General features: G+C 32.3%; 1 protein-coding gene across 4 annotated transcripts in view; it reads left to right on the forward strand.

Annotated features, from left to right (window-relative positions):
• LOC145107551 (beta-amyrin synthase 1-like) overlaps nt 1–14306 on the forward strand; it is a 34000-nt gene that overhangs the window by 16187 nt on the left and 3507 nt on the right. Inside the window, exon 14 of one of the 4 annotated variants that reach the window (XM_079044456.1) lies at nt 13668–14194. The exons of the other annotated variants lie outside the window; for them this stretch is intronic. Coding sequence (XP_078900582.1) covers nt 13668–13860 — 193 coding nt within the window. The 3' untranslated portion in view covers nt 13861–14194. Of the gene's footprint in view, nt 1–13667; nt 14195–14306 lie in introns of those variants that run through there. 4 annotated transcript variants of the gene reach the window in all.

Below are 14306 nucleotides of genomic sequence, written 5' to 3' on the forward strand. Positions count from 1 at the left end.
CATTATCTTTCTCATATACCACATGTTTTTCTTAAACACCTAATTGTCTATATATACTATAGTTGCAAACGAAAATGATGTAATGAGGAAGATAATGGTGAAAGTATGAAAATTTTGGAAGTGTATATTAAGTTACGGGTTGAAGTTTAAGAAACTTGGACAATTACAATGCGAATATGATGCAAAATTATTTAGTGCATTGGGGTTGGGTACCTTAACTTATTTATTACAAGTATTGTGTGAATGTATGACCAAATTATGTCCATTAGATTAAAATAAATAAATAAAAGGGTTGTGATATGAGGGCGCATGCTATTAACATGTGATAACAATTACTATATAATTACTCTTAGTTAATTCTAAGGGTAAATACAACATTTTATTAGAAATGAAATTTACCTATAATTTAGGCAACTAAATCAAATTAATTAATAAAACATTAAACAATTAAATATCCAACTTAATATTTTTTAAATTAAACCAGAACATTGTCAATTAGATGTTATGTTTCTCAAACTTTAAACTATAGGTTATTAGAAACATTCTTAAAGAATATTATATTACTAGTTGTGAGACTCATGTATTACATGAGTTAATTTAAAAAAAAGTTAGATATAAAAATCTAAATATTTGAGAACTTTAAATTTATAAGAAAATAAGAAAAATAATGAATTATTAAAATTGAAATGTTTTTTTTATATTTTAAATTTAAATAAATAAACAAAAGAAATTAATAAGCTTTAATTTAGGAATTTTAAAATTAGAAGGTAAGTCCATTAATGAAATTGATATCTATTTATCATTACATCTATTGTAATTATTACATTAAAATATTATATGAAATTTAATAAACTAAAAAAATCCATAAAATAACATGTGGAAAAAAATAATAATTCAAAATAATCAAAAAAATGAAATTTGGCAAATTGAATGAGAATGTGACATTTGACAAAAAAAAAACTTTCATTTATTAGAGTAGATGAGTATATGATAATGATATTCTTAAAAGAATTAACCTTTACGTCTTTGCATTTATCCATTCTGAACTCTCGAAAGAATTAGACTTTACCTTTTTACAATTATTTATAAATAACATTCTTAAGGAATAAGACAGTAATTACTAATACATAAATGACATTTTTGAAGAATAAGACATGAATAAAAAATGCATAACTTACATTTTTTAAGAATAATTTAACATTCTTGAAAAGAATAAAAGACATTCTTTAAGAATAATACATGAAAATAAAAAAACGAAAAAAGAATTACAAATACATAAAATATTTATGTTGTGTAAAATCTCGATTTTGTTTCCATAATATCGATAGACTATTTCATAATATGCCTGCAATTTCCAAACATATATTTTATTAGTAAACATACATGCATTACGTTTTCAAATACATAAATTAATTCTTTAAGAATAGAAGTTCATTCTTTAAGAATCAAAAGTTAACTATTTAAGAATCAAAAGTTAATTTTTTAAGAATAAGTTGGACTAATAAAATTATTAATATGCTATTACACTTCTAGGAGAATATGTGATGTCTTTTGGTCTCTTGAAGCAGCAAAAGAACCAAATATCTTTATCTCAACAAGTATTGGAAAAGAAATGGAATATACCTTCCTAATTTCCTTGAGTTCTTTCCCAACAGGTTCCAAGAACTTTAACCAATATTAACAGGCCATGCAAGCTTATACATATCAAACATAAACTTTGATTACAAATTATATTTCATATTTCATGCGAATGATTGAACAAATACCTAATGACAAGACTGACAACTAAAATTATGAATTAAAATTTCCAACTATTAATAAAAATAGGTTGACTTACGATTGACTGCTTGGAGCTTCTTATGTGTCAACTGATTCATCAGCTAGTGCTACATGAAGTGAAGCCTTATCTATGATGGAGTAGTATACTGCAACACAAGGGATCTCCATCTTACGAGTAGTTCGAATCACTCTCACTGTAACTTCACCTCTATTTACTATCAGAATCTTTTCAACATTACAAATAGCACCAAGTGCTCCTTCATGTTTCCTTGATTTGTGAGCGTTTTGAGAAGCTTCAACTTTCTATTTAGGAAAGTTCATCTTGTTTCCCACCAAGAAGCTACATTGAATGCTTCTAATTCTACAATACCTCTTAATGAACAAAACCCTAGCATCAAACATCACAATTCAATATTTTTAATCCGGAATTGATACATGTCAATGAAAATACATACAAGGATTCACCTACACATATTTTGCAGAAGTATGTAAACTTTATGAAAGGGGCTACCAGTCATGGATATAGGTAAGAGATCAGTAAGAATATAAAAAGATGAGAAAAAAATGCTCTTGAAGCAATTAAACATTATTACCTCATTTTTTCAGCATAAGATTTTCATTTGGGAACTCTTTGTAATTGTGTCCTTTCTTACATTCTTTGTTGCCAACAACTTATAACCTACACAAATTATACATAAATTGATGAATTAAAATGCCTACAAAAACCAAAGATTATCACCCATAAACTCATAATTAATCGAGGGTTTATGGAACCAAGTTTCTGAGTTCAAATACCTTTAAGTCACTTTAATTACTTCATCCATTTGGAATCAAGAAAAAGAATCTACCTTTAGAAAGTAGTAGGTATGAACAGAGACCTAAATCGTCCATCTTTTCAGATAAATTGTGGGTCTTTTATGGGCCTTACTGGTAAAAGATAAAACTCTAAGTCAAGCTATTTGTGCTTAATTGTGTCGAGAAATTGAAATCATTGAAACCAAACAGAGAATGGACATGAGCAACTTACTCGATTGTTAGAAATCAACAACTTTATGCTTCAGTTAAAAGAGGGATCGTTCTTCATTTCTTTCGTTTGATTCACACCTAACACCTGCAAAGAGAGAGGGGAAGAGGGGTATGTTTTTCGATTTGTGTTTATTCCTGTTAATCCTTTGATGAGGTGATTCACATGCACACAAAGACGACCCGGTAGCTCGTCTTTATGTAATTAACCTCAAACACTATTGTTTTTTTTAGAGACAACTTCTAATCGAAATCTTCAATGGGGAGAAGCCATCACGAAATCATAGAAAACAAGGTATGAATGGTGAATGGTGAGGGATGATGTTGTTGAACCCCTAGCTCTATAATCCACCCTACCCAGTCCCTAAAAGCCCTTTTCCCAAAGAATCAAATGCAGTGCTATGCCAAGAAAATCTAGATAAGGTGGAACAGATGCATCACCTTTCTTATGATAATGAAGGAAAGCAGCAGATTATTCAGGAATCTCCTAGCTTTGCTGCGGTTAGTGAAAGTGGAGCAAGAGAGGAAGATGAATGTGCAGCTTGGAGAGCTGCTACTTTTGAACTTGATAACTTCAGCTAGCTGACTGGTTTACTACTTTCTTTCAACCCTTGGACTGCTATCCTTGGCGGTCATGGTGTCGGATACTAAGTTTTTATGGATTCCTTCTTTGTTACCGGGGTCGACCCCAAAGCCATAATGTCTCAAAACGAGGAGGCCATAGAGAAAGTCTTTTTTATTCCTTTGTCTCAAACTTCGTGAAGAACTCCATTCTATCTCTCCCTAGTTACGAACAAAAAATTGGGGCTACGACCCAAGTTGTACACTCCCTTGGTTCTACGAACCCTTGTTGATTCTGAACTTCGTTCGAGAAGGCGCCAGACTTTTGACGGGCCAGCCCTTTTTTATGCGTTGTTTTCCCAAAGAAGCTTTGCTCCTCTAGGTGCTAGGCGCTTCCGTGGTTCGCGAGAAGGAAAAAGGACAGAAAATCAAATGTTAGAACTCCAGAACCTCATTAGAAAACATAGTTGATTAAATCGAGGAGCGGTCTGCTTTGGAGATCCCGCAAAAGTTTCCGGATCTTCAAAAGTTTCGCGGTGGACGCGACATCCAATTGTAGCTTAATCTTAGTATTTTAGAGTACACTTGAGGTCACTCCCCTATTTCCAAAGGAAGAAAGAAAAGAGGAAAGCTCCCTTTCTTTTTCCTCTGTTGTTAGTCCCGGCGGACGCAAAGTTAAGTCCAAATCACCTCTAGTTTGATCAGAGAAACCACAAAAGATGAATCTGCTAATGAAGGTTACAGATTCGATCAAGAAAAAGAAACTTATAATATCGTAGCCGCATTTAAAAGGAAATAATTATAAATTAATTTTCCCTAAGTTAAAAGGAAATAACTGTGAATTAAATTTTTTACGTATAGTTAAAGTTACGATTATACCCTTATCAAATGGTTGGTCCACAATTGGTCATATACTCATACAATACTTATAGGTCATATATGAACCTCTCTCTCTCTCTCTCTCTCTATATATATATATATATATATATATATATATATATATATATATATAATATATGGAAAAGTGAATATACATTACAGCCTCACCTAAGCTTAGGTACTAAACCTTATGAAAATACGTTTTTTTTACTATATAAAGATTGCGATTTAGGGATTCATGATTAACACTTGAAGATGTAGATTCAAGATCGACAAAATAGTTTTGATAAGGAAGCAAGAATATTGATTATCTGCGACCTTCGTGACAGTGGAAAATAGTAATATATATATATATATATATATATATATATATATATATATATATATATATATATATAATGGTCCTTGTGGTTTAAGGTAATCTACGTGCTTGGTACTTATCAACTTTTTTTAACTCAGATCATCCCTATTATTTGGTTTTGTTTCATATTTAGTCATTATCATACATAAAATGATTGTTATACTCTTACGTATATGTTTTTTATTGTTTTATTCTTAAATAATATAAGTTTAAGTGGACCCACAATATATCAAAGACTATCATATCAGTTCACACACATGATCTTTGCCTCTCTCTATTCTCACACCGACGGTACATCTCTCTTCTATTCTCTCATCTCACCGGAGACACCACAATTACCTCTGGCAGCTAACCATCCGCCACCATCTGCAATCTTACGAAACCACCGCGACGACAGATCTTCAACCTTCGTTGTCAGACCTACAACCCATCGCTGCCCGATCAGTAAGAAAAAATTGACAGTCGGCTAGGGTTCTATGTCGAGAGCTTGATTGACATCTATTTTGTCTCTAGAGAACGTTTCACGTGGGTGGGAGTTTGTTTCCGACGGCGTACACTACACAAGCGTTGGTTTGCAGATTCCCTACACCATCGATTTGCAGATCTGGCCACCGATTCACGCCCACCGATGAACACCATCACTACCAACTCCTGCCAAGATCATAAACCTCTCCCGCTAGTGACCAACAGCTAAAGCAATTCCAGTTTTATGTAGTTATAAACCCAATCGACACTTAACCTATAAAAATCGTTTGTACACACTCAACCTGTAAACAAGATAGATGATAGTGTTCTTGGTTTCTGATTTTAGTTCATCGGAAACAACCACAACGTGATCTATGGAAGCATATCGGAGTGTAGTTTTTCCATTGGCAGCCTTCCAGGACCCCTGTGAGACATCGATTTCCGTAAATCGATGTTGTTTCACGATGAAGGATTAGGAAGGGTGTGGGAGGGAAATAGTAGGTCGAACGGAGGTGGCAGTATAATGGTCGAAAGGAGGTGGTTGTAGATAGATGGTGGCCGGAGACGTGACAGGAAGGAGAGAATGAGAGGCGGCGATAAAGAGCCTCATTTGAAGGAGTTAAAGAAGTAAATGAATATCATCGTGGGAGAGAGAAGGATATTAGAGTAAATTACACGAATCGTCCTCATGCAGGTGCCAAAATGCACGTTAGTCCCTATTTTTAAAAATTAACTCGGACCATCCCTCATTAGTTTAAAACTTACACGCTTCATCCTTCCAGACATAAAAAGTCCATTTTACCCTCATTCATTTATTTTTTAATTTTCTTTTATTTGTTTATTATTTTTAGATTAAAAAGAAAAGTAAAAAAACAATAAATATCCATTCCCCAACGACCCATCCTGCTTACCTTTCTCCAACGTCCTCTATCTTTGTCTCTCTCGTTCTCACTTCTCAGCGCCGACAGATCAATCGATTAGGGTTACAAAGATCAATCACTACACTACACTGTCTACATTAAAAGTTACAACAACAGTGAAACCTCCATCTCCATATCCATATTCATCTGCAACTGTGAATAACACAAAAGAAATTTTAGGGTTACAGAGGTGTTCAAAAGAGGAAATAGGGGAGAAATGGGTGTCGGAGATCCGACTACCCAATAGTCGTGAAAGAATCTGGTTAGAATCCGACGATTCACCGGAAAAATCTGGTCGAGCTTTCAATGTTGCTCTTTTCTATCTATGAAGCGGTCCTCAAGATCCATAAACCCTCTTCAACCCTCGTACCAGAGACTGTGATGATTGCGTCGTCGGTCGTTCCATAGGAGGTCGTTGGTGATATGGTAAAGAGAGCGTTGTCGCACCAGCAGAGATAGCAGAGTGACTTCCAACCTAAGCCTAGTAGGATCTCCATTATGTCCAAAGACGATGATTGATTCTGCTACCTCTAGTACAATCACAATTCACAACCAATTTTGTAGATCTTTTTGATCCTGTTAGATGAGTTTTTTTTCAAATGTTCACTGATTCCAATTGTAGATACTTCTGAAAGAATGTTGGCGTAGATTGTGAAGTCTCCTTGAATTAAATGGAGATTCACCTTTAGACTACTATAAATACCTTAAACAAGAATTTTCATGTTGTGAAGGCTTCGACTCTTCTTGTATGTAATTGTTATTTGATTATTGCAGCTATAAATGGTGTTTGTAAATCTTCTTGAATTTAGGGGAAAGAAGGTTTAGAAGGGAAAATATTAGATAAGGTCGGTGGGGTGGTTTTTTATTTTATGTTATTTTTATATTAAAAATATAAAAAATGTCAAAAAATAAATAAAAGAGAAAATGAAAAGGGCATTATAGTCTTTTTATGTGTCACAAGGGATGAAACGTACAAATTGAAACTAACGAGGGATGAAGCGTGCAACTTTTAACGACATGAGGGACGGTCCGAGTTAATTTTTGAAAATAAGGACTGAACGTGCATTTTGACACCTGCACGATGACGATTCGTGTAATTTACTCAGGATATTATGTTTAGGATTTTTTTTAATATTTATTTTATATAATAATAACAAATAAATAAATCATTAAAATTTTTAAGAAAAGTTCATAAAGATATATTAGTCATTTTAAGTTAAAACAAATTTTAGGGATGGTCCGACTTAAAAAATTTGTTAGGGACCAAGGACGCAGATTACCTTAAACCATAGGGACCATCCGTGTGTTTGAGTGTGTGTTATATATATATATATATATATATATATATATATATATATATATATATATATATATATATATATATATGGTTGGATTCGTTTTTGATGATAAGTATTGTGTCAATGTAAAAACAATTTTAGTGCGACCGATTGGAATAATGAATGGTTCTTTTTAGAATACGAATAAGATTTTATCCATAAATAAATCCCACTATTTTAGGAATGTTTTGATTTTATTTAGGCTAATGGAAGTAGTAACACTCCTAACACCTTGTCACGTCAGATTTTTGAGTGACACCTTATTTTTGACCATTTAGCACATAATCTTAACATTGGTAGGAGTGGCTCCTAGCATTCCATTTTTTTATTTTCTTTTTCTAATATAATTAAATTACTTTACTTTAATATACAAGCATTTTTTTGTTCACAAATATTAAACAAATTTTATTTTTTAAACCACATACAATTAATATAATATAAATTATATTTTTTTAAACCTCATACAATTAATATAAGTTATATTTTTTAAACCCCAAACAATTTTATTTTTAGTCAACAATGGAACCAGGTGGCAAGAGAGTGTGTATGTAAATTATGATAATGTTTAAAAACCCTATGTATGTGTTTGATTAGAAACAAATTCCTCTCGCTCAACTTTAAGGTTAATTTACACTCTCCGGGAAGAACTGCAACTACACCCAAAATTATTTTCCGGGAAGACTCCGCTAGAGATCACCGTCATCGGAGCTCTGCAATACTATCACACAAACTTCATATACTACTTCACAAATAACTTCTGGTCCGAACCGGTAATATCATGCACATTCGGGTCGAAAAAGTCTGTGTTACTTCAACACCTGAGTAATTGTAATGGATAAGAGAACATGGAGAAAAAAAAGCGACTACTGGAAAATCGAAAACCCGATGGAAATCCAGAGGAAAAGGAGGATCTACGAACTGGGTTTGATAGCCGGGAATATTGAACAGATTGATCATCGGTGGTACAACATGGATTCGGAGGGGAAAATGTGAAGATCAATTTTCGGTCATTGCATTCTGTTGAGACGAGTTTATTACACTCCATCTTTCAAGGAGGAAGATTTAGCGTCTTGTGTTTATGTGTTGAAAGAGAATGAAATCAGCTCCCAAAAAATAGATTAAAACAGAGAGCTATTAAATGACTATCTAGAAATCTTCTATTAGAGAGATGCATACTCAAAAAATAGATTAATGTTAAGAATCTCATGCTTGTTAACAGAATGAATCATTTTTAGAGATGCTTGTTAAGATAAATACACAGAGTCACAGGGAACTAATATAATCAAACACATACATAGGGAATCATACGCTCTGAAGAGATTATCAACTGTGAACATTATTGTTAGAACTAACTGAATAGATATTAGACATTTGCACAGGAAAAAGAATTGGAGATCGCAGGCGTGGAGCAACGAAGAAGGAAGAAGGAAGAAGGAACGACATCTTTTGGAAACATGGGATATTTCTCTCTCTTTAATTTCTTCAAATTTAAATAAGGGCATAATTGTCCTTTTACTATAAAAATCTGAGGGATAAAAAAAAGTCGTGGAAGAATCACTACCCTTTAACTTTGGGTAGATGGGGAATTAAAGCCAGTCAACCAATTTAAGCAAGTCAAAAACACTCGACCCAATCACAAAGCCTCATTCATTTCTCTCTCCTCGCGCCAAACAGTTAACAAATTGCCTTTAGCGAGCACTAGGGGCCGGTGCTCTCTTCTTCTTAGCGACTGTAGCGACTACCTAGCGACCGTCCACTCCTTTTAGTCTTAGAATCATAGAAGCATTGATTCTTTCAATCCAATTCTTTAAATGTTTTCTTAAATTGAAACAATACTTAGCGACCGTCCACTCCTTTAGTCTTAAAGTATTTTCACTTATATTCGACCCCCTCAATTATGGTTAATTTCTCGAAAGTGGAATTGATTTACTTTGTTGTCTATCAATTACTAGATTGGTTAAGTCTCTTGGTGTGATTCTATATGTATTGATTCAAACGACATTTAACATAATGGTTATGTAATTAACTATCGCTATAACCAGTACTTTGTTCATATTGTGAAATACTTGATCTAGTAATTAATCTCAATGGTCATGAAAATGAATTGGTGCATAGAATGGACAGTTATTGCAATCTTACACTTTAAAGTTTGGTTACTTTATAACTTAACCCTAGGATTTGGTCAGTTACTAGTCATACAGTCTTATAAGTCATAAAGCAATTATGATTCAAGTACATAGTTAGTATTACCAAAACAAAAACTATGTAAAAGTCTTATAAGTCATAAAGCAATTATGATTCAAGTACATAGTTAGTATTACCAAAACAAAAACTATGTAAAACTCGGCAATAAGCAATAAAGACAGAAACTGAAACACATAAGGATCTTTGATCAAGCAAACATAATATTATATCTAACTAATAAATCAAAATATTTTTGAAATACAACCATAATATAGTGGTTTATCTACTTTAAACGAGAGCTAAGGGGATTATTCCACGTCATCCCACATAGAAAAAATAGTATGAAGTCGTAATAAAGTCGCTATACATGATAACTAAAAGCAAACCAAATGATTTACACTTGATTTCACTCTTGGATCTTTAATATCATGCTCCAATGTTGATCTCTAACTTTGATTGAAAAAATGGAAGGTTATAATCAACAATGGCACGATGGTAATTAAAAGAGAATTTTTTTTAACTAGCTTCAAAAGTAAGGCTAAATTTAAAATTTTGGTTTAATAAAAATTAAAAAGGGTGGAGTTTGAGGGGAAATAAAAACAATTTACGATAACATTCCTCACAAACCCAGGATATAGGATGCATTCTATTATAATATGAGAATAATTTAGAGAGTGTAGTCTGTAAAAAATTAATTGTATTATGTAATTGACATTTTTTTATAAATGGATATAGTTTATATTTCTTGAAGAATTCATGCATTCTTCAAGAGTGCTTATGAAAGTATGTGGTTGTTGATTTGTTTTGAAAGAGTATGGTTATTGATGCATTCTAAATGAGTATGTTTTCTTTGACAAATTCATTCTAAAAGAATATGTATTCTGAAAGAATGAGCAAATTGCAACCTATTTGAAATCTAATTTATTGGTCCGATCAAGAAAAAAAGATGAGCATGGTCGAGAGCTCTTGTTATATGCATGTTCTAATTAGATCATAACATGATGATGGTGACAATGTGTGAATTTGGTGGTATTTGATGGTTTGTGAGGGTGAGATGTTGGTCCAGTGATGACAATGGCTATGATGAAGGGCTAGTAGTGACATTGGTTGTTGATGATGGTGGTTGTCTAGACGACGATGATAATGGTAGTTGCATAAAGATGGACTTGTGATTGTGTACAGTTGTTTGAAAATGACGAGATGATCTAGAAATGGTGATGTAAGGTTTAGCTTCATATGATAGATAGATGATAGTATGTGAAGGCCAAAGGTGTGGTGGGTGTGGTGATTGTGAAAAGATGGTGTTGGTGGTGATTGAGATATGGCTTCAATCCATAAATATAATGATATAATTTAGATAATAATTAATTTAATTAACCAAATTACTATAACACCCTATCATATGAATGTACTAGATTGGTTCATACATTCATACAATAAATACAACTCATATATATATATATATATATATATATATATATATATATATATATATATATATATATATATATATATATATATATATATATATAGAGCTAGGTTCATTTGTTTAAACTAATTATTGTGTTATTGTATGCATAAATGTGGGCCAATCATTTCAAAAACTTAAATAAGGATATATAATCTTACCTATTAATTAATTTTGTTAATTAAATAAAAATTTACTTAATCCCTAAAATATTGGATTGCTTTCCTTTAAATCCCTTGAAACCGTTACTGCTTCTTTATCACCGATCCATCCTTACTTTTTCAACCTAACCGATGCCGATGATTGAAGAAGATAAGAGGCTGGAGCTTGCCCGTTCGCCGACCAACACCATCAGCCACCACCGAGCCACCACCGCCACCGAACTCACCAGAATTTGCAGGTCAAGAAGCGAAAGTCAGGGGAAATCGGTTTCGCTCTGTAACACTTTCGTTCATGTTCAAGCTTTATATTTTGCTTTCGTTTGTTGATTATGATTTGCACTTGGAATCAAATTCGCACAAGCCACTTTCGTTCGGAGATCAGTCGCACACTTAGAACGATGTGTAATCTTTAGAATCACAGATCTTGACTCGATTTTGAAATCGCATTAACCCTAAACGAAGGCTCGCTTATAATTGAATGTGTAATTGATTTGGAATCGGGAGGTAAAACATAAATCGATCGTATCAACCTTCAGCGATTTCGAATATTACTAACTTGGGATTGAATGTTGCAACTAAAATCATTCAGAAGCAAAAATCGGTATTATCGTTCACTGTTCGAGCATCAGAGGATAGAAAATTGGTTTGTGTATTGCAAGCTTCATTGGAAGTCGAAATCATATCTTCAAAATCCGGATCAATCACGATCGGAATTGAATTTAGAACATACATCGGGTTTAATGGATGTCAATCAGAATTCATGATAGATGTGAAGTGGTTCAATTTTGACTTTTCCTAAGTCAAACGGGGTATTCTTGTGCTCCAACTTCAAGGTTGGGATTCCAGTGCTTTTGGAAGATGGTATTCAGATGCTTGTTTATGCTGGGGAATATGATTTTATTTGTAAATGGTTAGGTAAGATACGAATTCCAATTCTGTTGGAATGGAATCACGAATTCCAATTCTGTTGGAATCACAGAAGTTGATGCTTGAAGAACGGACCACAAAATTGAAACGGACCACATTATTCTTTTAGAATGTATTACTCGTTGTTAGATTTTGATGTTTTCTTTTAGAATGGAATCATGAATTCCAATTCTGTTTTCTCCAAGAAGTTTTTAAAGTTATTTTTAAACTGATGGTTCAAAACTATTGTTTGTCTTCAAAATATTCATTCATTCAAAACATTTATTTTGTCAGAATAGATAATCTTACATTCTCATAGAATATCATTCTAACAGAATTATCTTAGAATTATAATCTAATTAATTAAAAAAATGAAAATTCAAAATTAAGAAAATCAAATATATCTGAAAATTCGAAACTTTTTATTAATTAAACTTGTGTTTCCTAATTAGCAACTTTTTGGTAAATTAAGAAAGTGAATGTTACTTATTTATGCATACAATAACACAATAATCACTTTCTTAATTTACCAAAAATGATTGGCCCACATTATGCATACAATAACACAATAATTACTTTGAATAGAATAACCTAGGCCTATATATATATATATATATATATATATATATATATATATATATATATATATATATATATATATATATATATATATATATATATATATAGGGCCAAGTAAAACATAAAACCGAATTATATGACTTAACAATTATATATATATATATATATATATATATATATATATATATATATATATATATATATATATATATATATATATATATAAGGATTTTGATCTTTTGAGATCTCAAAGATTTCCGACAGTTCTTTTACTGATTACATTTTTTATTCAAATATAGATAGTGATGCAATATTCACCAATAACCAAGTTGATTCTCAACAAGGTTCATCGCTGATATTTTAGTATAGTATTATGCTTATACTAAGCCTATTTATTCTCATAAGAGTGTTGAGATTCGGGTGGTGGTTTCTTATGCTTTCTTGGTTGCCGAGGAACTGAAAATTATCACGAGTCATCATTTTATACTAAGGAAATTTCCAATTCTGATTTTGAAAAGTGGATGACTTCAACAGAAAAAGATATATAATCTTTAGAAAACGAATTGGACCTGGGAGATTTTCCGGATATCTAAGGAAAAGAAGTTAATTGTGTACAAAATGTTGGACAAAAAGGGAGGATGTTATATTCGGATCACGATACATTGGAAAAGAAAGTAGTCAAATAATTGGGATATATTTTTATTGTCATGTTGTCTGACATAGCTTTATCCATACTTTATTTAGAATTATTGTGATGCAAGATGTGGAGTTTTAACAACTTGATGTGAAGAATGTTTTTACATGGCGATTTGGAATAAAATAATTACATGGATTGAGCAACTCTGAGGGGTTTGCTATTCCTAAGAAATAAGATATCATTTCTCTATTGAGGAATCGCAATCATCCATCAACAATTGTACAAGAATTTAATAACTTTAAGATGTCTCATTATTTCAAGAGATGTATTTTGATTCATGTATTGACCTAAATTCAATCAACACCATCCTACCTACTTACTACTTTATGTTGATGATCTGCTCATAGCTACAAAAGACAAGACTGCAATCATCAAACTGAAAAAAAACAACATATTTGGGAGTTCGGTATGAAAGATTTGGGTGATGCAGATGAAATAAGTGGTATAGAATTTTCAATGAATCAAGCCACATGCAAGTTATACCTCAGCCAAAGTAGCTACATCAACGAAGTTCTACACATTCAACACACAAAATGCTAAACAGGTAAGTACACTACTAGTCGACCATTTACGACATTCTTCCCAACTTTCTCGGTAAAGAAATGATGAAATCGATCATATGTCAAAGGCTCTTTATTCAAGTGTGGTTGGATCATTAATGTATGATATGGTGTGCTCCGAAGACAACTTATCACATACTTTAAGTGTTGTAAATCATTTTATGGCTAATCCGAAAAATGAACATTGGAAAGTCAGTCCAATGGATCTTCCTGTACCATAAAGGCATTTCTTATGCCCGTTTGGAGTTTGGAATAAACATATGGGATATATGTATACGTTAATTCAGATTATATAGGAGGTGTTGACAAAAGAAGATCACATGGGTTATGTATTTACTATTACTGGTGTTGGTGTGAGTTGGAAATCTACATTTTAACCTACCGTTGTTTTATCTACCATGGAAGTTAAGTACATCGTTGTTTCGT

Source organism: Lactuca virosa, chromosome 4 (genome assembly GCF_052849685.1).
Source record: "Lactuca virosa cultivar CGN04683 chromosome 4, Lactuca_virosa_CGN04683_v6, whole genome shotgun sequence".
In the NCBI taxonomy this organism is placed as follows: domain Eukaryota; kingdom Viridiplantae; phylum Streptophyta; class Magnoliopsida; order Asterales; family Asteraceae; genus Lactuca; species Lactuca virosa.